Here is a 27703-nt window from a genome sequence, read left to right as displayed (position 1 = left end):
ATTGATCAGATCCTGTATTTATATATTGATTGATTGATTGATACAAATAAACCCACCCCTTAGAATCTCAAAAGCAAAGCGATAATCACACACCATTAAGGGAAATTAAAGAAAGTGCTTGATCCCAATCAGGGGACAAAATTATTATTTTTTTAAAAAAATCCTACAATGCGGCCATAATAAAAGCTATATCTTGACAAGGGCGGCATCTTTTCAATACCAGTATTCACAAAGGCCAATGGCTCATCAGCTGATGCCGGATAGCATCATTACCACAGATAATAGCATTCAGGCCGGAGGGAAATGCGATTGTTTTAATTTGAGAAGGTATTCATTTAAAAAAGCTGTCACTTTAAAAGTAGTGGGGTGAAGTTGATTTGAGGGCAATAGAAGCCAATGCTTTCCAACGCGGGCTGTAATTTGTACCTTCATTAAATCTATCAAGACGGAGGGATTAGACCCATCAATTTTCAATTTGCCGCTCCTTAGTGTTCCATGAAGAATTCGAAGTAAAGCTGAAAGACGCTCGCACGAGACATTTAAAATTCCCCTTACGCACAGAATTACAGAATAACAGGCTTGGAAGGGACCTTGGAGGTCTTCTAGTCCAACCCCCCCTCCCCCACTCAAGCAGGAGACACTGTAAGATTCCAGACAAACGGCTGTCCAGTCTCTTCTGGAAAACCTCCAGTGATGAAGGACCCCACAACTTCTGGAGCCATGGTTCCGCTGAATAATTGTTCTCACTCTCAAAGAAAAAAAAAAGTTAGAACACAGAACATAAAATCGGTGGGCTGAAGGAAGAGATCTTGGAGATCTTCTAATGCAGGGGTCAGCAACCTGCGGCTCTGGAGCCGCATGTGGCTCTTTCACCCCTCTGCTGCGGCTCCCTGTCACTCAAAATAGGCGTCACAGCCGCCAATATGCAACACCCGCCAGCACGCAATGTATTGAGCTTTTCAACCCCCGGTAGGCCAACCATGGATAAATCCAAGAGAAGAAAAAAGTTTCAGAAGAAAACAGAAGGTTTAATTCAACTCCATTTGCTAGTTTTGTGGCCGCTCAAGAAATAGTCAGGCACGGGAAGGGTTTTTGTGGCTCCCGGTGTTTTCTTTTCTGTGGGAAACGGGTCCAAATGGCTCTTTTGATTGTTTAAGGTTGCAGACCCTTGTTCTAGTCCAACCCCTTGCTCGAGCAGGAGTTCCTATACGATTCCAGACAAACAGCTGTCCAGTCTGTCCTCCAGCAATGGAGCACCCACAACTTCTGGAGGCAAGCAGTTCCACTGATTGTTCTCACTGATTGGAATATTCTCAATGTTAGGTTGGATCTCTCTTTGATAAGCTTCCACCCCTTGCTTCTTGTTCTGCCCTCAGGTGCTTTGGAGAACAGAAAGTGTCTGTGTCTGTGTAGCAAAACTGTGGCATTCCTTTTTCACAAGGGTAGAAACCACAAGAACCTTCAGCAATCTTGGAGGCTATCAAATGTTCCCGCCACTCCTTTTTAAACCTCACACACGCTTAAGTCAGTTCAACCACATATTAATTAGTGGACAACCAGTTTAATACGAGCCCACAGTGTGCAGCAGCAGCCAAAAAAGCCAATGCCATCCTAAATTGCATTAACAGAGGGATACGATCAAGATCAAGGGAGGTACTCATACCACTCTATAAAGCCTTAGTAAGACCACACCTAGAGTCCTGCACCCAGTTTTGGTCCCCACACTTTAAAAACGATGTGGAGACTCTAGAAAGAGTGCAGAGAAGAGCAACCAGGATGATGAGGGGACTGGAGGCTAAAACATACAATGAACGGTTGCAGGAACTGGGCCTGGCTAGTCTAGTGAAGAGAAGGACCAGGGGAGACAGGATAGCAAGTCTTCCAATATTTGAGGGGCTGCCACAGAGAGGAGGGGGTCGAGCTATTTTCCAAAGCACCTGAAGGCCAGACAAGGAATAATGGATGGAAACTGAACAAGGAGAGATTCAACCTAGAAATAAGGAGAAACTTTCTGACAGTGAGAACAATCAACCGATGGAACAGAAGTTGCCTTCAGAAGTTGTGGGAGCTTCATCCCTGGAAGCTTTCAAGAAGAGACTGGACTGCCATCTGTCAGAAAGGGTGTAGGGTCTCCTGCTTGGGTGGGGGGTTGGACTAGATGACCTCCAAGGTCCCTTCCAACTCTGTTAATCTGTTAAAGAATCCGTTAAAGAAAATTTATTTAGATTTTAAGAAAAAAAAACAATAAACCCTCGGTGGCACGTGGGCGATATAGAGAGGCTTGCAGTGAATTCACCTTCCGTAAAGTTTTGCCCTTCGGTTTGTCTCTGCGTGGCTTCACCATCTTTTTAACGCTCGAGTTGTGTTTTCCAGCCGTTGCAGACCTGCAGCGAATGTTCCCCACCCCGCCTTCCTTGGAGCAGCACCCGGCTTTTTCACCTGTCATGAGCTACAAAGATGGCATCAGCTCGGAGACCGTCACCACGCTGGGGATGATGGAAAGCCCTGTGGTCAACATGGTTGCGGCTCAACTCACCGAGTTTAAAATGGAAGTAGAAGATGGTTTGGGCAGTCCGAAGCCGGAAGAAGTCAAGGTAAAACAGATCAAGCCAAGATCACGTGAAGTGCTAATAGCACTTTATAATGCTTTGGTAAGACCACCTTTGGAAAATAGATCCAGTTTTGGTCCCCACAATATAAAAAAAAGATGTTGAGACTTTAGAAAGAGTGCAGAGAAGAGCAACGAAGATGATTAGGGGACTGGAGGCTAAAATACGAAGAACGATTGCAAGAACTGGGGATGTCTAGTTTAATGAGAAGAGCCTTGGTAGCGCAGCAGACTAAAGTGCTGTTAAGTAGCACCAGCTGCCTGCAATTACTGCGAGTTCAATTCTCACCAGGCTCAAGGTTGACTCAGCCTTCCATCCTTCCGAGGTAGGTAAAATGAGGACCCAGATTGTGGGGGCAATAAGCTGACCTTGTATAAAAAAAAGAACACCGCTTGGGGGGGGAGGCCGAAAGCCCTACTAAGCAGGTATATACAAAAGTATGAAGGCTATTGCTTAACGCATTGTAAGCCGCCCTGAGTCTCCGGAAAAGGGCGGCATATAAATCGAACCAATAAACAAACAAACAAACAAACAAACAAACAAACAAACTAACTAACTAACTAACTAACTAACTAACTAACTAACTAACTAACTTTCGGAAGGCCCGAAAACCAGCTGGCTGGCGCATAAATGCATGCTGGAACTGAGCTAGGGCAACACTCGCGTGCCCACAGATATGGCTATGTGTGCCACATGTGGCACGTGTGCCATAGGTTCGCCATCACGGTTCTAGGTCATCTAGTCCAACCCCTTGCCCAAGCAGGAGACCCTACGCCATTTCTGACAGATAGCATTCCCGTCTCTTCTTGAAAGCTCCCAGTGATGAAGCTCCCACAACTTCTGAAGGCAACTTCGGTTCCATTGGTTGATTGTTCTCAATGTCAGAAAAGTCTTCCTTATTTCCAGGTTGAATCTCTCCTCGGTCAGTTTCCATCCATTACTCCTTGTCTGGCCTTCGGGTGCCTTGGAAAATAGCTTGACCCCTTCCTCCTCTCTGTGGCAGCCCCTCAAATATTGGAAGGCTGCTCTCATGTCTCCCCTGGTCCTTCTCTTCACTAGACTAGCCATGCCCAGTTCCTGCAACCGTTCATCGTATGTTTTAGCCTCCAGTCCCCTCATCATCCTGGTTGCTCTTCTCTGCACTCTTTCTAGTGCAATATGCAAAGCCAGCTATATATAGCAATATCCCTTAGACTTATATACTGCTTCATGGTGCTTTTACAGCCCTCTCTAAGCGGTTTTACAGAGTCAGCCTTTTGCTCCCATCAATCTGGGTCCTCATTTTACCAACCTTGAAAAGATGGAAGGCTGTGTCAACCTTGAGCCCGTCAGGATTGAACTCCTGGCAGTTGGCAGAATTAGCCTGAAATACTACAGTCTCACCACTGCACCCCCACAGCCCTTCCTTCCTTCCTTCCTTCCTTCCTTCCTTCCTTCCTTCCTTCCTTCCTTCCTTCCTTCCTTCCCTCCCTCCCGCCCTCCCTCCCTCCCTCTTAGGACTAACACTCAGACTTATATACCGCTTCACAGTGCTTCACCGCCCTCTCTGAGTGGTTTACAGAGTCAGCCTATTGCCCCCAACAATCTGGGTCCTCATTTTACTCACCTCGGAAGGATGGAAGGCTGAGTCAAACTCCTGGCAGTTGGCAGAATTAGCCTGAAATACTATATTCTCACCACTGCACCCCCACAGCCCTTCCTTCCTTCCTTCCTTCCTTCCTTCCTTCCTTCCTTCCTTCCTTCCTTCCTTCCTTCCTCCTTCCTTCCTTCCTTCCTTCCTTCCTCCCTTCCTTCCTTTCTTCCCTCCCTCCCTCCCTCCCTCCCTCCCTCCCTCCCTAGCACTAACACTTACAGCCCTCTCTAAGCGGTTTACAGAGTCAGCCTCTTGCCCCCAACAATCTGGGTCCTCATTTTACCCACCTCCGAAGGACGGAAGGCTGAGTCAACCTGGAGTCGGGGAGAATTGAACTGCCGAATTGCAGTCAGTCAGCAAGAAGTAGCCTGCAGTGCTGCATTCTAACCACGACTCCACCACGTCTCTTTATATAAAGTGTGAAAAGGCTGCTATATATTCAGGATATGCGCTAGATAAATACATCTGGCTCTATGTACGTTGTGAATTCTTTAGTCCTCAAACTGTCTCATACCTCCGGGTGCTTAATACAAATAACAGCCTCACTTAACCATATCTGCAGTTACGTAGTGATGAATGTTTAGTCTAGCTGCAGTATTAAATGTAGGTTACTCCCCAAATGTTCTGCTTGGCTGCAGATGTAACAAGGACAGATCTTCGTGACTCCCTGAGAGTAGACATCCCTTCTTTTACATGCAGTGGATTCCTTTTCCAAGGTGTGCAATTTTTTAAAGATATAACGCAATCAACAAGCAGGGAGGAACCTGGATAATGGTACCAATGTGGGAAGAAAAAAAAAAAAAAACCCACCCTCCTTTTTACATCCTCTCTTAATTTCTCCAGCTGTTTATTTTATTCACCGCCTCCCATTTGCAACCCGAGCCTCAGTTTCTCACGTCTCTGGATGTTGACAAGACAAATCTCTTTCCTTGAAAACATACAGTGATTATATGCCCAAATGATACATATTTGCTCATTCCATCCGGAAAAAAAAAAAAAAAAATTCCCAACTGCTGTTGTTACAAAGGGAGGGGAAGAGGGAGGCCTCTTATCATGCAATGATGTCATTTTCATGTTGTTTTATTATGCTTCATTAAAACAAGAGGAAGCTCGATATGAAATTGGAGTTTTTAATTGATCTCTGTCTCTCTATCTATCTCTTTCTTTCTATTTTATTATTCATCTATTTCACCTCTCTTTCTCTCCATCTCTCCTGTGCCTCATCTCTCTCTTTGTCTCTCTGTCTGTCTGTCTCTCTCCCTTTCTGTCTCTCTGTCTATCTCTCCTGTTTCTCCATCTCTCCTGTCTGTCTCATCTTTCTCTTTTTCTCTCTCCTTTTCTCTCTGTCTCTCTCTTCGTGTCCGTCTCTCCTATCTCATCTTTCTATCTACCTCTCCTGTCTGATCTCTCTCTCTTTTTTCTGTCTCTATCTGTCTCCCCATCTCTCCTTTCTCTGATCTTTCTTTGTCTCTCTCCCCATCTGTCCATTTGTCCATCTCTCCTATCTACCCTTTCCTATCTCATCTCTCTTTCTACCTCTCCTATCTGTCTGATCTCTCTCTCTCTTTCTCTCCATCTCTCCATCTCCTATCTATCTCTCCTACCTCATCTCTGTCTCACTGTCTTTCCTGTCTGTCTGTCTGTCTTCCCTTGTCTATTTAATGCTCCATCCATCCATCCATCCATCCATCCATGACAAACCTTGCCCCTCCCTTGATTTTGCAGGATTTTTCCTTCGTGCACAAGGTATCCATGTTTCAGCCCTTTATGGGTTCTTCCATGTTTGCCCCGCTGAAGATGCTGCCCAGCCAGTGCCTGCTCCCACTGAAAGTCCCCGAAGCCTGCGTCTATCGGCCTTCGTGGGCCATTCCTCCCAAAATCGAGCAACTTCCTTTGCCACCTGCAGCCGCTTTCATCCGGGATGGTTACAAGTAAGTACAGCAAGGAAATGTGTTTTCAAACCGCCAGCTCTTTCTCAGCTCTCTTTCTGGGTTATTTCTCAAGAGAGAATCCTTATCCTATCCTTTCCTTCTCCCTCCTCTCCTCTCCTCTCTTCCTCTTCTTCCTTTTCTAAATCAGCGGTCCCCAACTTTGCGGCTTGGCGGTCCAGCTGGGGTGGGGGTGGGGAGAGGGGAACAGGGCTGTCGCTCGTGCAAGTGGAGCTGCGCACGCGTGTGCGTGCCAGACCACCTCTACCGTGGCCCGGTTTTGAATAGGCCATGACCAGGGATGGACTGCTGGGAGTTCACAGGGGTTCGGGAGAACCTCTAGCTAAGATTCTGTGCAGTTCGGAGAACCCCCAAATCCCACTCCTGGCTGACCCCGCCCACCTCTCCCCTCCCCTCCCAGGACTCCCCACGCGGCCTATTTTGGATGCAGGTAAGTGCAGGGCACGCACCGAGGCTCGGGGAGGGTGAAAAATGGGCCTACTGGAAGTTCGGGAAAGGCCTTTGGAGCCTGGGGAGGCCGTTTTCGGCCTCCCGGAGGCTCGAGGAAAGCCTCCGGAGCCTCGGGAGGGCAAAAACGCTCCCCCACTGTGGTGCAGGAGGCTGGTTAGGCCACACCCACCATGGCCACACCCACCTAGCAACTGGGCAGAGAACCCCTTGCTAAAATTTTCGAAGCCCACCCCTGCTTGGGGGATGGGTAGGGAACCCAGAATTAAAACTATTAAACGCCTGGAAGCATTTAAAGGCTTCATCTGCGTAAGGCTGCGTATGGCAGCCATGAATTAATTTCTGAGAAAAAAGCTGCTTCTGTCTATGAATCCCACCTTCGCAAGGTCCTCCAGTGAACCTCAGAGAATTAGACTCGTTTGACTGCGTCTGGGCCACAATTTAATTGTTGTGGGTTTTTTTTTTTTTCTTTTAATAATAACAACAATTTCCCAAAGTCTTGAGCCGATGATTAATTGGCGGTGTTTATTGGGATAAAAATCTTTTATTCCCGATGTAATCCAATTAGAGCAAAGGCTGCTTACTGCAAGCCAGGGAGTTGATTGCTAATCAAAGTTTCTGGGTCATCTTTTCCTGGCTCCCTTAAGGGGACTCAAAAGTCTTTTTGGTTTTATTTTTTCCAAATCTGCACAATGGTTTCTCCCCCCCTCCCACCCCCCCTTCTCTGTTTCCTTTCTCTATTTAATTAGAATGACTAAATGTGCAGGTTTCTGCTTTTTCGTCAAAGGAACAATTGCCATAAGTAGCACATTTTAAGGAACATGCTCTTATCCGAAATTCTTGTTCTTGTTAATTATTTGTGTTAGCTATCTATTTCATTTTTTTTTTTTTAATTTGATTTATATGCCGCCCTTCTCCGGAGACTCAGGGCGGCTTAAAATGTGTTAAGCAATAGCCTTCATACTTTTGTATATTTATACAAAGTCAGCTTATTGCCCCCACAAACTGGGTCCTCATTTTACCTACCTTAGAAAGGATGGAAGGCTGAGTCAACCTTGAGCCTTGGCGAGACTCGAACCTGCAGTAATTGCAGGCAGCTGGTCTTAATAACCAGCTTAATAACAGGGTGCCTTAGACCACTGTACTACCAAGGCTCATTTAAGCTACTCTGGATGACCCACAGCACCTCCTCCTCCTCCTCCTCCTCCTCCTCCTCCTCCTCCTCCTCCTCCTCCTCCTCCTCCTCCTCCTCCTCCTCCTCCCTACAAACCTCACACCCTTCCAGCACTGATGATATTACCTAGCTGAGTCATGAAACGTTCACAAGAAAACAACCAAGCTCAGAGAGCATCAAGAACCCCACAGGTTCCCCCCTCCTCATCCTCCCTGCAAACCCCACGCCCTTAAAGTTCTGGTTTTATAGGCAGCCTTATTTGAAACAGGGTCCTTGGTTTGGCTCTCTGCGTTTGGCTGTTTTCTTGCAGACTTTTCACCACCAAACTGTGTAAGTGTATTGATGATGTTACCAAGTTTGGTAATGAAATGTCTGCAAGAAAACCAAGCTGAAACAGCACCCAAGGATTCCTTAATCCTTCTCCTCCTTCTCTTCCTCCACCACCAAACTCAGAGAGGACCAAGGACCACCCCCCTCCAGTTATTGTCGCCATTGTCCTCCTCTTCTTCCCTCCTTCTCCTCTACTCCACAAACCCCCACTCCCTTCTAGCACTGATAACATTACCTAGTTTGGTAATGAAACGTCTACAAGAAAACCACCAAGCTCAGAGAGCGCTAAGGGCCCCACAGTTCAACTCTGAGCTACAAATATTCCCTTCCGTCGCTAATTGGGTTGTTCACATCTGGTGCCAATGCTGAAAGAAACGCATTGACTGCTTCCACGTCACCAAGCCGTTGTCCGTTCCGAAGCCAGCCTCTTTAAGGAATCTTATTCGAAATACCGCTAGAAAATAATCGCTTCTCTTTCTTTGCTTGTAGCAACATACCCAGCGTCGGAAGCTTGGCCGATCAAGACTACCTTCAAATGAACACTCCGCAAATGAGCACTCCGGTCACGCTAAATAGCACTGCGCCTGCCAGTAACAGCGGGGCAGGGGTCTTGCCGTCCCCGGCCACCCCTCGCTTCTCTGTCCCGACCCCACGCACACCCAGGACTCCACGGACTCCGAGAGGTGGGGGCACAGCCAGCGGGCAAGGGTCTGTCAAATACGACAGCACGGACCAAGGCTCGCCAGCTTCCACGCCTTCCACCACTCGGCCCCTCAATTCTGTGGAACCGGGCACCGTCCTGCCCATCCTGGAAGCCCACAGCCTTTACGTCATGCTTATCCTCTCCGACTCCGTGCTGAACATTTTCAAGGATAGCAACTTCGACAGCTGCTGCATATGCGCCTGCAACATGAACATCAAGGGCGCCGACGTCGGGCTGTACATCCCCGACTCGTCGAAAGAGGACCAATATCGCTGCACTTGCGGGTTCAGCGCGATCATGAACCGCAAGCTAGGGTACAACTCGGGCCTGTTCATTGAGGACGAGTTAGATATTTTCGGCAGGACTTCAGACATCGGCCAAGTGGCCGAAAGGAGGCTGATGATGTGTCAGAACACCGTAATCCCTCAGCTGGGAGAAGGCGCCAAAAGGGTCCAGGAGCCGCCCGTGAGCCTCCTCCTCCTCCTTCAAAATCAGCACACCCAACCTTTCACCTCCCTGAGCTGCTTGGACTACATGTCTGTCACAAGTCGGCCGACGCTGTCTTACACGAGCTGGAGTTACGATAGGGTTCAGGCTGAGAGCCACGACTCCTGGAACGAGTGCTTTAACGCCCTGGAGCAAGGCCGCCAGTATGTGGACAACCCCACAGGCGGCAAAGTGGACGAAGCTCTTGTCCGAAGCGCTACCGGTCACTCTTGGCCACACAGCAACGGTAAGAAGCTTTATTTTGTCTCGAACACTTTTGTTGTGGCTTGTCAGACACCAGCCCCTCAGATGAGGAGGTAGCGTGAGAGTCAGGGCCAGCATCATGGCAACCTGAGAGCTCCGAGGGGGAAGAGGGAATGGAGCTGTCAGAGATAGAGAGACAGAGGCGGAGCCTGGGCTGTCCATCAACCCTCAGATGGAGAGTCAACAGCCCCCAGGTCTGGAGGTGGCTGATGAGGAAGAGGAGGAAGAGCTGGCTCCAGTGCCTAATGCACAGATGCGCAGAAGGCAGAGGAGAGGAGAGCAGTGGAAATCTATGGGCTGGTCCTCGGGACGGAAGAGCCACCACTGCTAGCTCTGGGGATAAAAGGCAGGGGGCAGAGATGAATAGATGTGGCAGACAACTATTCATCTCCCTGCCACAAAGACGTGTTAGCCTGCAATGTGAGAGATAAAGGCTTGTTGCCAGGTCTGGTGACGTTCCTAATAAAGGGAACAATTTGGTAACAACAGAGAGTTTGTCGTGTTTTGGAGCCAGATCAGAATAATATTATGCGGAATAGAATACCTTTATTTGGCCGAGTGTGGCTAGTCACCCTGGGAATTTGTGTCTGGTAGAGAAGCACTCGACTTACTTGCAAAACAACAGACAAAATAATAAATGTCTATGGAGATTCTCAGTCATCCAGGGCATGGTTACCCCATAGGTACTTTTTCAAGAGGCCACTGGACTTTCTTTGGTTGTCCTTTCTTGAAGAGGTTTCGCTTCTCATCCAAGAAGCTTCTTCAGTTCTGACTGAATGGCGGAGGAGGGAAGGATTTATATATCTGGCAGTCCTCTGGTCGTTGGTAGTCTTTCCGAGAGTCTTTGAGACCACCTGAATAGTGCAAATGAGTGTGGGACTGCTTTTTGCACTATCCAGGTGATTCCGAGGGCACAGGTAAACCTCCCAAGTGGCCTCAATGACTCTCAGAAAGAATACTGTGCTTCCCCAAAAAAATTATATTAATTTCTGTTCCAAAAGACGCATTAGAGAGCTTATTTTCCAGTTAGGTCTTATTTTCGGGGAAATAGAGTTGCACTTATATACCGCTTCACCGTGCTTTACAGCCCTCTCTAAGCGGTTTACAGAGTCAGCCTCTTGCCCCCAACAATCTGGGTCCTCATTTTACCGACCTCGGAAGGCTGAGTCAACCTTGAACCGGTCAGGATCGAACTCCTGGCAATGGGCAGAGTTAGGCTGCAGTCCTGCATTTAAGCACTGCACCACCAAGCTACCCTGTTTTCTACGAAAATAAGACCTCCCCTGATAATAAGCCCAATCGGACTTCTGAGCGCACGCGCTAAAATATGCATTAATATTTAAACGCAGAGCTGGGACTTAGGTAAGACGGCAAGAGGAGCCCCATCTCGCTCCACGCATCCCAAAATACCTCTGGAACTAGCTGCCCCCTGAGATAAGGAGAATCCAAGACTTCGGTGCCTTCCGCCGTGCCCTTAAAACTTTCTTTTTTCAACAAGCCGGGCTGGCTTAATATATTTTTTAAATATTTTTAATTGGTTTATTTTAAATTGGGGCCAAATTAATATATATCTTTTTAATTATTTTTAATGTTTGTATTGTATGTTTTTTACCTGGCTGTACACTGCCCTGAATCCCTCGGGAGTAGGTGCAGTATATAAACTCGAAATAAAATAAAAATAAAATAAGACCTCCCCGAAAATAAGGCCAAGCGCTTATTTGGGGGTTCAAAAAAATATAAGACAGGGTCTTATTTTCAGGGAAACACGGTATTAGGATGCAGAAATAGGAATGTTGAACCTTTTAATCTTTATGCAATACCTTGGCTATTCTGAAACCAGTAATGTACTAGTGAAGATGATATATATATATTTACCTTTCATGACACAGTTGTTCTATGTCTGTGTTTTTCCCCAGTCCTGGACATCAGCATGCTTTCCTCCCAAGACGTGGTGCGGATGCTTCTCTCCCTTCAGCCTTTCCTGCAAGATGCCATTCAGAAGAAGAGGACTGGCAGGACCTGGGAGAACATCCAGCATGTTCAAGGGCCCCTCACCTGGCAGCAATTCCATAAAATGGCAGGACGGGGAACTTACGGTAGAGTTGGCTGAAGAAAAGGAGTTTATAGCCATAGCAATAGCACTTAGACTTATATACCACTTCACAGTGCTTTTCCAGCCCTCTCTAAGTGGCTTACAGAGTCAGCAGACTGCCCCCAACAATCTGGGTCCTCATTTTACTGACCTTGGAAGGTTGAGTCAACCTTGAGCTGGTCGAGATCGAACTCCTGGCATTGGGCAGAGTCAGCCTGCAATGCTGCATTCTAACCACTGTGAAGGGTGGAAGGGAAGGGAAGGGAAGGGAAGGGAAGGGAAGGGAAGGAAAGGAAAGGAAAGGAAAGGAAAGGAAAGGAAAGGAAAGGAAAAAAGGAAAGAAGATAACAATAGCGCTTAGACTGCTTATATACAGCCTTCTCTAAACAGTTTATAGAGTCAGCATCTTTCCCCAAATAATCTGGGTCCTCATTTTACTGACCTCCGAAGGATGGAAGGCTGAGTCAACCTTGAGCCGGTCAGGATCAAATTCCTGGCAATCGGCAGAGTCAGCCTGCAATGCTGCATTCTAACCACTGTGAAGGGAAGGAGGGAGGGAGGAAAGGAAGGAAGGAGGGAGGGAGGGAGGAAGGAAGGAAGGAAGGAAGGAAGGAAGGAAGGAAGGAAGGAAGGAAGGAAGGAAGGAAGATAGCAATAGCATTTAGACTTACATACTGCTTATATACAGCCTTCTCTAAGCAGTTTATAGAGTCAGCATCTTTTCCCAAATAATCTGGGTCCTCATTTTACCGACCTCGGAAGAATGGAAGGCTGAGTCAGCCTTGAGCCAGTCAGAATTGAACTCCTGGCAGTGGGCAGAGTCAGCCTGCAATGCTGCCTTCTAGCGACTATGCCATCACGGCTCTTATAACTATATATACAAGTTTCCTTTGCACAGCTTAATGGGGGGAAAAAAGTGGGTTTGGTTTGTGAACTGCAATGCAGGTAGTCCTCGATTTACAGCAGTCCGTTTAGTGACCGTTCAAAGTTACAACGGCACCGGAAAAAAACGACTCATGGCCGTTTTTTTTTTGCACTTACGACCATGGCGGCATCCCCAGGGTCACGTGATCGAAATTCAGACGCTTGGCAACCTGTTCCTGTTTAATGACGGTTGCAATGTCACGTGATCAATCCCCTTTTGCGACCTTCTGACAAGCAAAGTCCATGGGGAAGCCAGATCCATTTAACAACCGTGGTGCTGACTTAACAACGGCAGTGAATCACTTAACGCCTGTGGCAAGGAAGGTCGTACAACTCAACGCCTGTCTCCCTTAGCAACAGAAATGTTGGTCATAAGGGTCGTAAGTTGAGTGCTACCTGTAGCCTTCCTTTGGAGATGCTCAACCTTCCAGTTTTCACAGCCGTTCGTGTCTCTCAAATGTCGCTTTTGGTCTTTAGGTTCCGAAGAGTCGCCTGAGCCTCTCCCGATACCCACCTTGTTGGTTGGCTATGACAAGGACTTCCTGACAATCTCTCCGTTCTCCCTGCCATTCTGGGAGAGGCTGCTCTTAGATCCTTACGGGGGTCACCGCGATGTCGCCTACATCGTGGTGTGTCCAGAAAACGAGGCCTTGCTTGACGGAGCCAAAACTTTCTTCAGGGACTTAAGCGCCGTATATGAGGTGGGTGACCCTCTCCTCTCCTTCTCCTTCTCCTTCTCCTTCTCCTTCTCCTTCTCCTTCTCCTTCTCCTTCTCCTTCTCCTTCTCCTTCTCTTTCTTCTCCTTCTCCTTCTTCTCCTTCTCCCTTCCTCTCCTCTCCTCTCCTCCCTTCCCTCTCCTCTCCTCTCCTCCCCTCCCCCCCTTCTCCCTCCTCCCTTCCCTCTCCTCTCCTCTCTTCCCTTTCCTCCCTTCCCTTTCCTCCCTTCCCTTCCCTCTCCTCTCCTCTCCTCTTCCTTCTCCTCTCCTCTTCCCTCTCCTCTCCTCTCCTTCCTTCCCTCTCCTCTCCTCCCTTCCCCTTCTCCTTCCCTCCCTTCCTCTTCTCCTCTCTTCTCCTCCCCATCCTCCCCTCCCCTCTTTCTCTCCCTTCCCTTCCCTTTCCTCTCCTCCTCTCCTTCCTTCCACTCCCCTCCCCGCCCCTCCCCAAATATTTCTGTCACTGCAAAAAGTTTGAATCAAGAGGAAAGGCTTTGTTATTACATGCTGGCTAATTTAGTGGGGTGTTTAGCATGCTTTGTCCCACTGAATCTTAAGGCAGGTTAACGTAGTGGCACCTAAGCCTCACCGAAATAATAGGACATTTCTTTCTCATTTTTTCCCCCCTTCCTGCAGGTAAGCAATGCGTTGTCCATTGCCCTTAATCGAGACAGAGGGAAAGAGGGAATTACGTTTTTATACTTGGCCTGTGGGACGCCCAGTTGGCTAATTGCTCTGTTGTACAGTTAACTCGCCACCTCTGACATACGGCTGTTTTTCTCCTTGTGCCGTTAGATGTGTCGGCTTGGTCAACACAAACCCATCTCTAAAGTGTTGCACGATGGGATCATGCGCGTGGGGAAGACGGTGGCCCAGAAGCTGGCCGATGAGCTTGTGAGCGACTGGTTCAACCCACCCTGGGGCAACGAAGACTGTGACAATCATTCCAGGCTCAAACTTTATGCGCAAGTTTGTCGTCACCACCTAGGTGAGATGGGCGAGCAGCACGAATCACTCGTTCACGTGTTCCGCTCATTCCTTCGGCTTGTTTTATTTACTTATTAAATTTATGTGTTGTCCAAAGTTGTGATAACCGACGTCTTGACTTGGATCCGGAAGCAGATCAGCCACCAGGGCAGCTCGAATAATAATAATAATAATTATTATTATTATAATTTTATTTCTATACCGCCCTTCTCCTGCGGGACTCAGGGCGGTGTACAGCCAAGATAGAACATTGCATATAAAATTTAAAAACAATTTAAAAAACAATTAAATAATTTCGGCCCAAGATTTAAAAACAACCCAATTAAAACCGAATTCAATTAAAACTGAGAGGATGGGATCAAGCCAGCCCGGCTAGATGGAATAGGTGTGTTTTCAGGGCCCGACGAAAAGTCCGGAGGTCTGATATCGTGCGTATCTCAGGGGGTAGGTCATTCCAGAGGGCGGGTGCTGCCACAGAGAAGGCTCTCCCCCTGGGGGTCGCCAGCCGACACTGTCTGGCCGACGGCACCCTGAGGAGGCCCTCTCTGTGCGAGCGATGTATAATGTACATAATGTAGAATAATGAATATAGAATATAGAATAATGGGTTAAATCGCAAAAGTGGAATTTACAAAAGTGTGTGTGGGGGGGAAATCAACCTTTTCCCGAAATAAGTGTTGGAAGTGTAGATGTATTTTAAGAGGCTTTGGGGGTGGGGGCTATAACCTTTTTTTAATGCAAAGTTGAAAGATCAACAAATAGAAACATTAAAAGCTGCCCTGAGTCTCCGGAGAAAGGTGGCATATAAATTAGACTAATAAAGAAAAAAAGAAAAAAAAAAGGCTCAGAAGAGAATAAAAGCAAAAGTGCAGAAAAGAGAAAAATAGAAAAAGAATAGACTAGCAGTGACATGGGAAGTCCACTCTTCCCCTTTTCCTTTTTTTCCCTCCCACTCTTCAAAATTACTCGATAAATGTTTGCAGTTTGAAAGCCAGTATGGTCTAGTGGTTAAGGCAGCAGGCTAGAAACGGTGACTATGAGTTCTAGTCCTGCCTTAGCCATGAAAGGCAGGTGGGTGACTTTGGGTCAATCACCAGGAGACTGTGAGTTCTAGTTTCGCCTTAGCCACGAAAGGCAGCTGGGAGTCAGTCATTTTCTTCTCAGCCCAACTCACCTCACACAGTCGTTGTTATGGGGACAATAGGAGGAGGAAAGTGTGTTGGATATGTTTGCCACTTAGAGTTATGTTTGACAGTAATAAAGGTGGGATACGAGTAAATTTTAAAAAATAAATAAATTACCAAAACGTTCCATGTCTACGCACTCCTGCTCTTTTGAAAATTAATGGATTCTTCTGTCTGGCGTGTTTTTTTGGCTTTGGCGCGAGTCTTCTTTTGACCTCCTTTGCTTCCCGTTTGTCCTTTCAGCACCTTACTTAGCTACCTTGCAACTTGATAGCAGTCTGCTGACGCCACCCAAGCACCAACCGGCACCTCCATCGTCATCCAACGTGGAACAAACCATATCCGGGAACGCAGGATCGGTTTCGTCCAACTCGGCCTGTCTTGGACCTACGGCTCCTTCGGCTGGCACATCTTTCAGCTCCTCAACGAATGGGACCACTGGTCTCCCGTTGGGCACCAGTACAGCCCCAGGCTCTTCAGTGCCCCAGCTCTTGGCCTCCTCCTCTTCCTCCTCCTCTTCCTCCTCCTCCTCCAGTATTAGCCAGACAAGTACTACCTCCTCTTCAGGGTTCAGCGGAGGCCTACCTCAAGGTCAAAACCCAACATCCGGGGCAGTTCCCTCAGAGAGACCCCAAGGAAGCACAGTCCCAGGAGGAGATGCCGAGGCAGGGCAGATCTCAACGCAGCAACCCCAAGAAGGGCAGGACAAGTAAGTCTTACCTTTCTGAATTTGGGCCCTTCTCTTAGGTCAAGGGTCGGCAACCTGCGGCTCTGGAGCCGCATGTGGCTCTTTCATCCCTCTGCTGCGGCTCCCTGTCGCCGGTCGGCTCCACAATTGATAGGGCTTTCGGTTAGGACAGGTAGAGGGAAAAGGACGCCGTGCTAGGAGGAGACTCTATGGTGGGGGAACCGGACTTCCGGTCGGCTCCAGAATTGAACGGGGGGGGGGGGGGGCCTTCCGGTTAGGACCTTTGTGGCTCTTCGAGTGTTTAAGGTTGCCGACCCCTGTTTTAGGTTGAAGTGTTTATCCCATCTTCATAAGTATTGGGACTTCTTCGCCATGATCTTTTGCCATGATCACATGCCTCCTCCTCCCCACCCCCGGGACAATGCAACTGTCATAAGTACATGCCAGTGGCCAAGAGTCCAACATTTTGATCACCTGATTATGGGGATGCTGCAACAGTTGTTAAGTGTGAAAAACAAAAGTCCAGTTGCCTTTTGAAAAAGCACCTTTGGGATTTTCCTGAAATACTGCTGAGATCAGGATTTGGACAGCTCCTAAACCTGTATACTAGGGAGTCCTCGACTTCCAGCCATTCGTTTAATGACACTAGATGTTAAAATGGGAAAAAGCGACCGGTTTTCACGCTGAACAGCCGTTGGCAGCATCCCCGTGGTCACGTGATCAAAATTTGGGCTCTTGGCAACTGGCATGGACTTATGACGGTTGCAGTGTCCCGCGGTCACATGATCGCCATTTGTAACCTTCCCAGCCGATTTTCGGCAAGCAAAATCAACTGTGGAAGCCAGATTCACTTAATGACCATGCAATTAGTTTAACTGCACGATCCGCTTAACGGCCACGGCAAGAAGGTCGTAAAACCGGGGCAAAACTCACTTAGCGACCACCTTGCTTAACAGATGGAAATTTGAGGGGTCAATTCCAGTCGTAAGCTAAGGACTGTGGGACACGGGGGCTCAGTGGCTAAGACACTGAGCTTGTCGATCGAAAGGTCGGCAGTTCAGCGGTTCGAATCCCTAACGCCGCATAATGGGGTGAGCTCCCGTGACTTGTCCCAGCTTCTGCCAACCTAGCAGTTCAAAAGCAGGTAAAAAATGCAAGTAGAAAAATAGGGACCACCTTTGGTGGGAAGGGAACAGCGTTCCGGGCGCCTTTGGCATTGAGTCATGCCGGCCACATGACCACTGAGACTTCTTCGGACAGCGCTGGCTCTTTGGCTTTGAAACAGATGAGTACCGCCCCCTAGAGTCGGGAACGAATAGCACATATGTGCAAAGGAAACCTTTACCTTTTAAGCTAAGGACTACCTGTCAAGTCATCTGAAATATAATGGTACATGAAGTTAGTTTTGGGTAGAGAGTTTAAACCCCAAAGAAATAAAACTGGAGATAGGTGATGAGTCTCAATAAGGAAAAAATAATAATATTCAGCCACATACTGCCCCCTGCTGGTCTTGTAATTGTAATAGCAAAAATTGGTTACTGGCACCGGTCAAAGTTAATTACCGGATAATTCTATAATACAGAGACACAAGCTCATTCATTTCAGCAAGGGTGCTTAATCTTTGTGCTGGGTAGTAGCCTGTGCCCTCTTTTCAATCCAGGTTTAGGGATATGCCAAGATAATCCTTAATACTCAGATGATGCGTTTTTAATTATACTTTTTTGAAACTGAAGCTCAGTTCTCCCCATGTCTGCCTCTTCCTATTGCGGTTGTCAACCCTTCTATTTGAAATATGTAAGTATTTGGATCCAAAATGAACAATGAAGCTTTGGATCCGGCACAGGTTGCTCAACAGTTGCTTAAAGGAGATACATTTTCCCCCCCCCTGGATTTGCATGATAAATACGATGAAGACTCAAAGTAGACATTCGGGTTACGGAGAGAGCAACAGGGGAGTGATTTGCGTTCTCAACTTGTCAGCACCTCCATAACATGCCCTGGACTTGTGTATTTCCCATATCTCGTCCTGTGAAAACCATTCATTGTCCACCTGTGGCCTTACTCCCAAGTCGACCCTTGTTCTTTAGATGTTCCCTTCATCTGGCAACTCTGCCCATGCGTACACTGGGAACAGGCTCCAGCTGTTCGCCTGCCTCACTGATGTCTGACTCCGAAGGCAGCTGATAACTGTCAGACGGCCCTGGCCCCCTCTCTGCCTCCGACGCAGAGCCCTCATCAGAGCCTCCCCCAGACTCCAGGACTGGCCCATGTTCCTCCCCAGCCTCCTCACTGTCCAAATCTGCTGCCTGATCCGCTGGCACAACTGTAATAAACCTTTATATTCATTTGAACTGTCTGGATTTCCGGATTTTCTTGCGCTTGACATAAATCACAGTGGTTGTCTTTGTTTTCGTAGCTCTGCAGAGAGGGAGAGGATAGGAATCCCCACGGAACCTGAGTCTGCGGACAGCCATGCCTACCCACCGGCTGTGGTCATCTACATGGTGGATCCCTTCACCTACACCACGGAAGAGGAATCTTCTTCTGCCAGTTTCTGGCTGTTGAGCTTGATGCGCTGTTACACAGAAATGTTGGACAACCTCCCTGAAAACATGAGGAGCTCTTTCATTCTTCAGGTGGGTTTTCCTGGAAAGAGGCAGGAGTCTTTTGGAGTTGGGTGGAAGAATAGCGCTTAAGACTTACCGTATTTTTCGGAGTATAAGATGCCCCTTTTGCCCCCCTAAAAGGGGGTGAAAATTTAGGTGCATCTTATACACCAAATGTAGCCCTGCCCACCCACTGGCCCCCACCCTTTGGCCTCTGCCTTCCAGCAGCTAACCTCCTTGCAAGCAAACAGCAAGAAGAAACAGCCCGTTTCAGCTTCAGCACAGCCTAATTAGCACGAGTGGGTCAGATCGGCCTCCCGACTCTCAGCTGTTTTGCGCAGGGCTCTGCTGCTTGCTGCAAGGAGGTAAATTGCTGGAGCAGATTTTTTTTTTCCTTGTGCTAATCAAGCTACGCTGAAAACGAAAATGAAAGTAAAGCAGGCTGTTTGCTGTTTGCTGCAAGGAGGCAAAATTGCTGGGAGACAGAGGCAGATTTCTCCTTTTTCTCCTTTTCCTCCCCAAAAAAGGTAGGTGCGTCTTATACTCCAAAAGATACGGTATATTCTGCTTCACAGTGCTTTTCTCGGGGCTTTTCACAGCCCTTTCTAAGCAGTTTACAGAGTCAGCCTATGGCCCCTAACAATATAAGTCTAAGCGCTATTGGTATGGCTATTGACTAATCCCGGCTTTGCTCTTTCCTTTAGATTGTGCCTTGCCAATATATGCTGCAGACCATGAAGGACGAGCAGATCTTTTATATCCAGCACTTGAAATCCCTGGCATTTTCCGTCTACTGCCAGTGCAGGCGACCGCTACCCACCCAGATTCACATCAAGTCCCTGACCGGTTTCGGACCAGCTGCCAGCATTGAGATGACGCTCAAGAACTCAGAGGTGAGAACCGGAGCCCAGCAAAGCCTCTCTGGGCTCACTCCTTTCCCCCTCAAACCAAAGTAGCACCGCTGCTCCGAAGAGCGGCATCCTTTGGCAAATCTAGGACAGTCCCAACCCTGTTAGTGTTTCATAAGACGCTCAAGACACCTTTCCCAGGTGTTTGGGAAACCCCGTTACTAATTTAACAATTTAACTTTTTTTTTTTTGGGTAGCGGCCGAGTCCCATTCAGCTGTACTCCCCTCCATTTATCCTGGCACCTATCAAAGACAAGCAGACGGAGCTCGGGGAGACCTTTGGCGAAGCAAGTCAGAAGTATAACGTGCTCTTTGTGGGGTATTGTCTCTCACACGACCAGCGTTGGCTTCTGGCCTCCTGCACCGACCTGCACGGGGACTTGTTGGAAACCTGCATTGTCAACATTGATTTGCCAAACAGGTAGGCTTAAAAAAACCAAACAAAACAAAACAGCTGCAAACTTTAGAACAGACAATCGTGCTGGACTTCCTGGTTTTAAATACATTGCTTAAATGCATTGAGTGCACGCTTTTATAGCCCAGCGTCGTGGTGGCTTAGAGGTGAAGACATTCGTCTCCCACTCAGAAGATTGAGAGTTCAACCCTAAGCAGAGATAGATGTTTCTCTATCAGGGCGCCAAGAGAAAATAATCTGCTGCGAACTGCGCGTAGGCATCAGGAAGGGCAGATGGCCAGTAAACTCTCATCTCCAAACAGATGTTTCTCTATCAGGGTGCCAAGAGAAAATATTTGCTATGAACTCTGCGTAGGCATCAGGAAGGGCATCTGGCCAATAAACGTTCATCTCCAAACAGATGTTTCTCTATCAGGGCACAAGCAGAAAATATCTGTTGCAAACTCCCTGTAGGTGTCAGGAAGGCCAGTATACGCTCAGCTCCATTCAGTTGCCTTGACACTACCCCGAATAAAGGAATTACAGGTCGTAAAATGAAAAACAAAACAAAACAATGCATGTGTTGTGGTCCGCTAGCAGCCTGCAGAGCTGGCAGCGGAGTCGGACAGTGAGGAGGCTGGGGAGGACAATGGCCCAGTTCTGGAGTCAGGGGAAGGCCTGGATTAGGGCTCTGCGCTGGAGGCAGAGATGGGGCCAGGGCCATCTGGGAGCGATGCGCAGACTCCGGAGCCTCCAGAGGCGGACAGCAGAGAGGCAGAGGAACAGGAGGAGCCTGTTCCTAATGCAAGCATGCGAAGAGCTGCCAGAAGGCAAGAGCAGCTGAAGAAAAAAGGGACAACTCAGCAGTAAGGCCAGAAGATGATTGGCCCCTCCCATAAGGCTTAAAAGAGCAGCAAGGAGCCGTTGGGTTCTTTGTAGAAAAGCAACGTTGATTCCAGTGCTTCTTGTCAGCGTCTCTTGAACTTTGTGGGGTTTTTTTGTCAAAAAAAGCCTTTGGCAGGTTGTCAAAAACATCAAAGGTTGGTGATAAGGCCAACGGACGGGTTATGAAGAATTTCGTTTTGGACTAAACTGAGAATGAATTAATTCTCAGCTGTTTTAATAAACTAAGTTTGTTGAGGACTGAATTGTGTTTGGTCATCACTACTTGGGCCTCGGTCACAGCAGCATGCTCACAGCTCTTTACTACTCTCTTTTCCCTCCAGATCACGGAGATGCAAGGTGTCAGCCCGTAAAATTGGCTTGCAGAAGCTATGGGAATGGTGCATCGGGATCATCCAGATGACGTCCCTTCCCTGGAGAGTCGTGATTGGGCGCCTTGGACGGCTTGGCCACGGGGAACTGAAAGGTACCTGGTCTACAAGGCCTTTAGCTATAGCACTTAGACTTATATGCCGCTTCACAGTGTTTTACAGCACTCTCTCCTCACCACCACCACCACCACCCCGCCAAATGTATTTTTGAGGATCTTATGACAACAGAATACAATCAAGGTGCTGTCTGGTTGCTTGGAAATGTCACTCTTCCTCTTTTCAACCCGCAGGCTAACACCTGTGGGAATGTCCTTGGTTCTCAGGGGAAACTATTTTGTTTTGGCTACAAAACATCAGCTGGTCTGGGACCAGGTTATCTGAGGGACCGTCTCTTGCCGGTCACATCTATCCAACCCATCAGAGCGGGGAGGCAGGGAATGCTGCGGGTCCCATCCCCGAGGGAGATACACCTGGTGGCACCCAGAAGAAGGGCCTTCTCCATGGTGGCTCCCTCTCTCTGGAACATCATTCCCCCCCCCGCGAGATTAGAACAGCCCCCACTCTAATTCTCTTCCGGAAGGCACTGAAGATCTGGTTCTGCCAGCAGGCCTGGGGAACCCCGGAGCGGGATGGAGCCCATTCAATGGCTCGTGTGATTGGCTGTCGCTGGGGTGGGAGGTGGGGGGTGATTTATTATTATTATTTTTTTTAATTAGTTTCACTGTTTTTAAATGAGGGTTTTTATATTCTGTAAGACACCTTGAGTCGTCATGGACGAATAGGCGGCAATACAAATTTGATGGATGGATGGATGGAGAGATGGATGGATAGATGGATGGACGGATGGATGGAGAGATGGATGGATGGATGGATGGATGGATGGATGGACGGACGGATGGACGGATAGATGGAGAGATGGATGGATGGATGGATGGATGGATGGATGGATGGATGGACGGATAGATGGAGAGATGGATGGATGGATGGATGGATGGAGAGATGGATGGCTGGATGGATGGATGGATGGATGGATGGATGGATAGATGGATGGATGGATGGATGGATGGATGGAGAGATGGATGGATGGATGGAGAGATGATAGATAGATAGATAAATAAAATCTCTATTCCCCTCCCCCCTCTTATCCCTCAACACCATTGTGGCAACACTGAATCCTCCAAGATGGCCTCAAGTCAGGCCAGCTTCAGAGTTGACCGAAAACAAGATGCGATTATAAAACTGCACAGGAGTTAAATGATAACATGGCACTCAGTCAGACATGGTCCTCCAGGATGTTTCTTCCCCCAGGAAGCGATGGGCTAAAATCTTTATTCTGCTTTGACTTCTGGTCAGGAGAAACTTCTTTAGGTGACAGCCGCATTTCTCTCCCCCCCCCCTTTTTTTTTTTCCTTCAGACTGGAGCATTCTGCTGGGAGAGTGCTCCCTGCAGACAATCAGTAAGCAGCTGAAGGAGGTCTGTCGGATGTGTGGCATCTCCTCTGCGGATTCTCCCTCCATCCTCAGCGCCTGCTTGGTTGCCATGGAGCCACAGGGGTCATTCGTGGTGATGCCAGGTAATTACGCACATCTCTCTGAGAATAACTGGGACGCGGTGGCTCAGTGGCTAAGACACTGAGCTTGTCGATTGAAAGGTTAGCAGTTCGAATCCCTAATGCCGTGTAACAGGGTGAGCTCCTGTGACTTGTCCCAGCTTCTGCCAATTTAGCAATTCGAAAGCACGTAAAAAATGCAAGTAGAAAAAATAGGGACCACCTTTGGTGGGAAGGGAACAGCTTTCTGTGCGCCTTTGTCACTGAGTCATGCCGGCCACATGATCACGGAGACGTCTTCGGACAACGCTGGCTCTTCAGCTTTGAAACGGAGATGAGCACTGCCCCCTAGAGTCGGGAACGACTAGCACGTATGTGTGAAGGGGAACCTTTACCTTGACCTCTTGACAGTGGGTTCAGTGGGATAGACAGACAGGATAGCAGTCTTCCAGTATTTGAGGGGCTGCCACAAAGAAGAGGAGGGGTCCACTTATTGTCCAAAGCACCAAAAGGCAGGACAAGAAGCAATGGATGGAAATTAATCAAGGAGAGAAGCAACCTAGAACTAAGGAGAAACTTCCTAACAGTGAGGACAATTAACCAGTGGAACAGCTGGCCTCCAGAAGTTGTAGGTGCTCCATCACTGGAGGTTTTCAAGAAGAGACTGGACAGACACTTGTCTGGAATAATATAGGGTCTCCTGCTTGAGCAGAGAGTTGGACCTCCAAGGCCCCTTCCAGATCTCTCATTCTGTTATTCTTCATCCTCATGCATAATTGGAGTCTATTGTACCTTCATATTATGTTTGGCTAAGTACTGTGGGAAGCAATGGATCATTGCCCTAGAATTTTATTTGGGTCTTAAACTGATTTTTTTTTTTTATAAAAAAAATTAAATGATATTTTGAAGAACACCTGCTGAAATGGCATAGGGTCTCATACTTGAACATGAGGGGATTGGACTAAAAGACCTCCAAGAACCCTTCCAGCTCTATTCTGATTGGACCGACATCTTCCCTTTGCTGTCTCTGCATCTCATTTGGCTTGGAAAGGGGCCGTAAAATCTAACTAGGCCTTTGTCCAAGGACTGTACCAAATGCTCAACCTCTGGGGGAAAAAATAGAATGGGAGGGAGAGCATTATTAATTTATATAGAATAGAGTAGAGTAGAGTAGAGTAGAGTAGAGTAGAGTAGAGTAGAGTAGAATAGAATAGAATAGAATAGAATAGAATAGAATAGAATAGAATAGAATAGAATAGAAATTATGGAATGGAATGGAATAGAAATAGAAATTAGAATAGAATAGAATAGAATAGAATAGAATAGAATAGAATAGAATAGAATAGAATAGAATAGAATAGAATTCTTTTATTGGCCAAGTGCAATTGGACACACAAGGAATTTGTCTTTGGTGCCTACGCTCTCGGTGTACATAAGGAGAATAAAATACATTCATCAAGAATAAAAAGATACAACACTTAATGATAGTCATAGGGTACAAATAAGCAATCAAATCATATTAGGAAACAGTCAATATAAATTGTAAGGATACCAGCAACAAGGTTACATCATACAGTCATAAGTGGAAGGAGTTGGGTGGTGGGAACGATGAGAAGATTACTAGTAGTGCAGACTTAGTGAATAGTTTGACAGTGTTGAGGGAATTATTTGTTTAGCAGAGTGATGGCGTTCAGGGAAAAAACTGTCCTTGTGTCTAGTTGTTCTGGTGTGCAGTGCTCTATAGCATCGTTTTGAGGGTAGGAGTTGAAACAGTTTATGTCCAGGATGCAAGGGGTCTGTAGATATTTTCCCAGTCCTCTTTTTGACTCCTGCAATAGACAGGTCCTCCATGGAAGGCAGGTTGGGAGCCATGCAGTTCTAATGATCCTCTGAAGTCTGGGTCTGTCTTGTTGGGTTGCAGAAAGAGACTTCTATAGGCTAAGTCCTTACAAGCACCCTTTTCCTGAGGTCTTCTCTTAGCGGTGTGTTTTAAGCCATCTTTCCTGCAGTCTGACTCCTCTTCTTCCTTTTCTTTCTCTCGGAAGATGCCGTCACCATGGGTTCCGTCTTCGGCCGGAGCACTGCCCTTAATCTGCAGTCTTCACAACTGAACACTCCCCAGGATGCCTCCTGTACTCACATCCTGGTTTTCCCAACCTCGGCAACCATCCAGGTGGCTCCTGCAAATTATCCCAATGAAGATGGATTCAGCCCTAATAATGGTAAGTCAGTTGCTGCTGGAGAGGAAATGGGTGGGGGGGATTCCCCTAAGGTGCACAAATCAGAAAATTTCAGCGATCAGTCCCGGGTGAGTCCCACCATACCCCACCTTCAACGATAGGATGGCCATCTTCACAGTACTTGAGGGACCGTCCCCGAGAAGAGGCCACTGACTTATTCTCCAAAGCGCCAGAGGCAGGACAAGAAGTAATGGGTCATTAAAGAGAGATCCAACACAGAAGTCTGTTTTTTGGCCATTTTCAGGCTGTTTTGGGGCCGTTTTCAGGCTGTTTTTTGGGCTGTTTTCAGAATGTTTTTTGGGCAGTTTTCTCTTTCCGGGATTGTACAGGTGGCTCCTGACTTACAATACTGGTTTAACAACCATTCAAAGTCATGACAGACCTCCCCAGAACAACTTGCAACCAGTTTTCCTTCTTTGTTTCCCCTTTCCTGTCCTTTCCTGTCCTGTCCATTTCCCTTCCCCTTCCCCTTCCCCTTCCCCTTCCCCTTCCCCTTTCCTTTCCTTTCCTTTCCTTTCCTTTCCTTTCCTTTCCTTTCCTTTCCTTTCCTTTCCTTTCCTTTCCTTTCCTTTCCTTTCTTTCCCTTCCCTTCCCTTTCTTTTCCTTCCTCCCTCGCTCCCTTCTTTCCTTCCTTCCTTCCCCCTTTCTCCCTCCTTCCCTCCCTCCCTCCCTTTCCCTTTGATCTTTTGATGGAATTCAGTGGGCCTTGCCAAGTGCACCGCCTCTTAGTCCCTGCTTGGCCCCCAAATCCCCTCCTGAACTCTGGGCTGACAAATATTTAACCTGCATTAACTTGGGCCCTTAGGGCTTTGCGTGTTAATTGGAGTAATGTCCAACGGCTTGTGCTTTCCAAAAGGGTGTTAGATTTAATTTTCTCAACTCATTTTTTCTGTGTTTAATTATTAAAGAGAGAGGGAGGGAGAGAGAGAAAAGCTTCCAAGCTATTAGTTTTCTTGCTTCTACCTCGGAGGTGATACTAAGTGTGGCGGTTGTTAAAATTTCTAAAGGTGGAGCATATAAGGTGGCAGCTTATAAAAAAAAAAAAAAAAAAAAACTTGGCTAAATCTCCAGGCTGCTGTTGCTTTTGGAAGGGGATAAGAACGAAAACAAGAACCCTAGAAATAGCCATGAAAAAATTAGTAAAAATGCTCCATCATTGGAGGTTTTTAAGGAGAGACTGGACAGCCGTTTTGTCTGGAATGATATCGGGTTTCCTGCTTGAGGAGGGGATTAAATCGTTAGATAAGGAGCTGAGGAGATATTTTGCTCTAAGCAATTAATTCTTACAGGGTTTCTCGCTGTTACTCAATGGCCTTTCAGCTTAAAAAGTAGGATGTCAGCACTTCAACCTGCATTTACTCTAGTGCTGACATAAGAAGGAGAAGCGAAGGCGTCTGGAAAGGGACGGCTGACTTTTCACCTACTTATTTTCCCTGGAGATAATGTTTCCGAGGAGATGAGATGGGAGGGGGGAAATTCCTTTGAGCTGGAGTAGATTAGGGGTAGAATGACTTGGAAGATGGCCAATGAGTGCAGGGGAGTGGGTAACGGAAAGGGAGGGTTTTGGGGCTGGAAGTCAGTGTTGGCTTCGTTTGGAGTCAGGTTAGGATGTCGTGCTCAATATATAGGAGTTTTTTCGTCAAAGATTTTGTTTGAAATGCATTTTATTCGAGACGACCTCGAAACTTGACATAGGGAGCCTCTCCACGTAAAACTGTTCATTCAGTTAGATCAGGGGTCGGCAACCGTACACACTTAAAAGAGCCACAAAGCTCCTAACCGGAAGCCTCCTGTTTAATTCTGGAGCTGGCCGGAAGTCCGGTTCCCCCACCATAGAATCTCTTCCTAGCATGGCATCCTTTTTCCTCTACCTGTCCTAACTGAAAGCCCTATCAATTGTGGAGCCGAACAGTGGCAGGGAGCCACAGCAGAGGGATGAAAGAGCCACATGCGGCTCCAGAGCCGCAGATTGCTGACCCCTGAGTTAGATGATTTCCATTATCTGCCATAATTGTTGGAATGCATAAGCTGACTTATTGGATTCCGTTCAAAGGTAGGCCATAAATAGCAATCCCGGACACAAGAGGAAGTTTGGTATAGATCACACAGCTTTGTAACACTTGGTAACACTCACCTGGGAGTAAATTAGTTATTGGCAAATGCCATCTTAGATGCTGACCTGCCGATTTCCTTCTAATTCAATTAATAGGGAGGCTTTTTGAGGCGAGTTTCATCCACAGCCAGCACTTACCGTTTAGCAGAAGGTAGAAACTAAAGTCAATTTAAACGCTGGTTTTCAGAATTTTTCCCTGAATAAAATAACAACAGGTCTGGATGTTATGAAGTAGTTAAAGGCACCGGGTTAAAAGTATGCAGTTGTAATCCGCATTAAACCAGCTCGCGACCTTGGGGCGGTCACTCTCTTTCAGCCCTAGAAAGGAGGCAAGGGGGAAAAACCCCATCTCTGAACAGGTTGCCGAGAAAATTGCAGGGACTTATGTAGGTAATTGCCAGGAATCGAAGTTAACCTGAAGACACACAGACACCCA

General features: G+C 47.4%; 1 protein-coding gene across 2 annotated transcripts in view; it reads left to right on the top strand.

The window, feature by feature from the left end:
• Window positions 1-27703, top strand: part of MED13L (mediator complex subunit 13L) — a 177692-nt gene that overhangs the window by 141846 nt on the left and 8143 nt on the right. For both annotated transcript variants that reach the window (XM_060683764.2, XM_060683765.2), the window contains exons 15-27: window positions 2374-2594; window positions 5968-6173; window positions 8632-9578; window positions 11512-11691; window positions 13089-13312; window positions 14119-14311; window positions 15738-16203; window positions 18599-18818; window positions 19493-19681; window positions 19894-20117; window positions 21317-21459; window positions 22780-22938; window positions 24960-25136. In XM_060683764.2, coding sequence (XP_060539747.2) covers window positions 2374-2594; window positions 5968-6173; window positions 8632-9578; window positions 11512-11691; window positions 13089-13312; window positions 14119-14311; window positions 15738-16203; window positions 18599-18818; window positions 19493-19681; window positions 19894-20117; window positions 21317-21459; window positions 22780-22938; window positions 24960-25136 — 3549 coding nt within the window. The remainder of the gene's footprint in view (window positions 1-2373; window positions 2595-5967; window positions 6174-8631; window positions 9579-11511; window positions 11692-13088; window positions 13313-14118; window positions 14312-15737; window positions 16204-18598; window positions 18819-19492; window positions 19682-19893; window positions 20118-21316; window positions 21460-22779; window positions 22939-24959; window positions 25137-27703) is intronic.

The sequence above is a fragment of the Pantherophis guttatus genome, chromosome 17 (genome assembly GCF_059756535.1).
Source record: "Pantherophis guttatus breed Tessera chromosome 17, ASM5975653v1, whole genome shotgun sequence".
Taxonomy (NCBI): domain Eukaryota; kingdom Metazoa; phylum Chordata; class Lepidosauria; order Squamata; family Colubridae; genus Pantherophis; species Pantherophis guttatus.
This window is presented reverse-complemented; position numbering and strand designations above follow the sequence as displayed.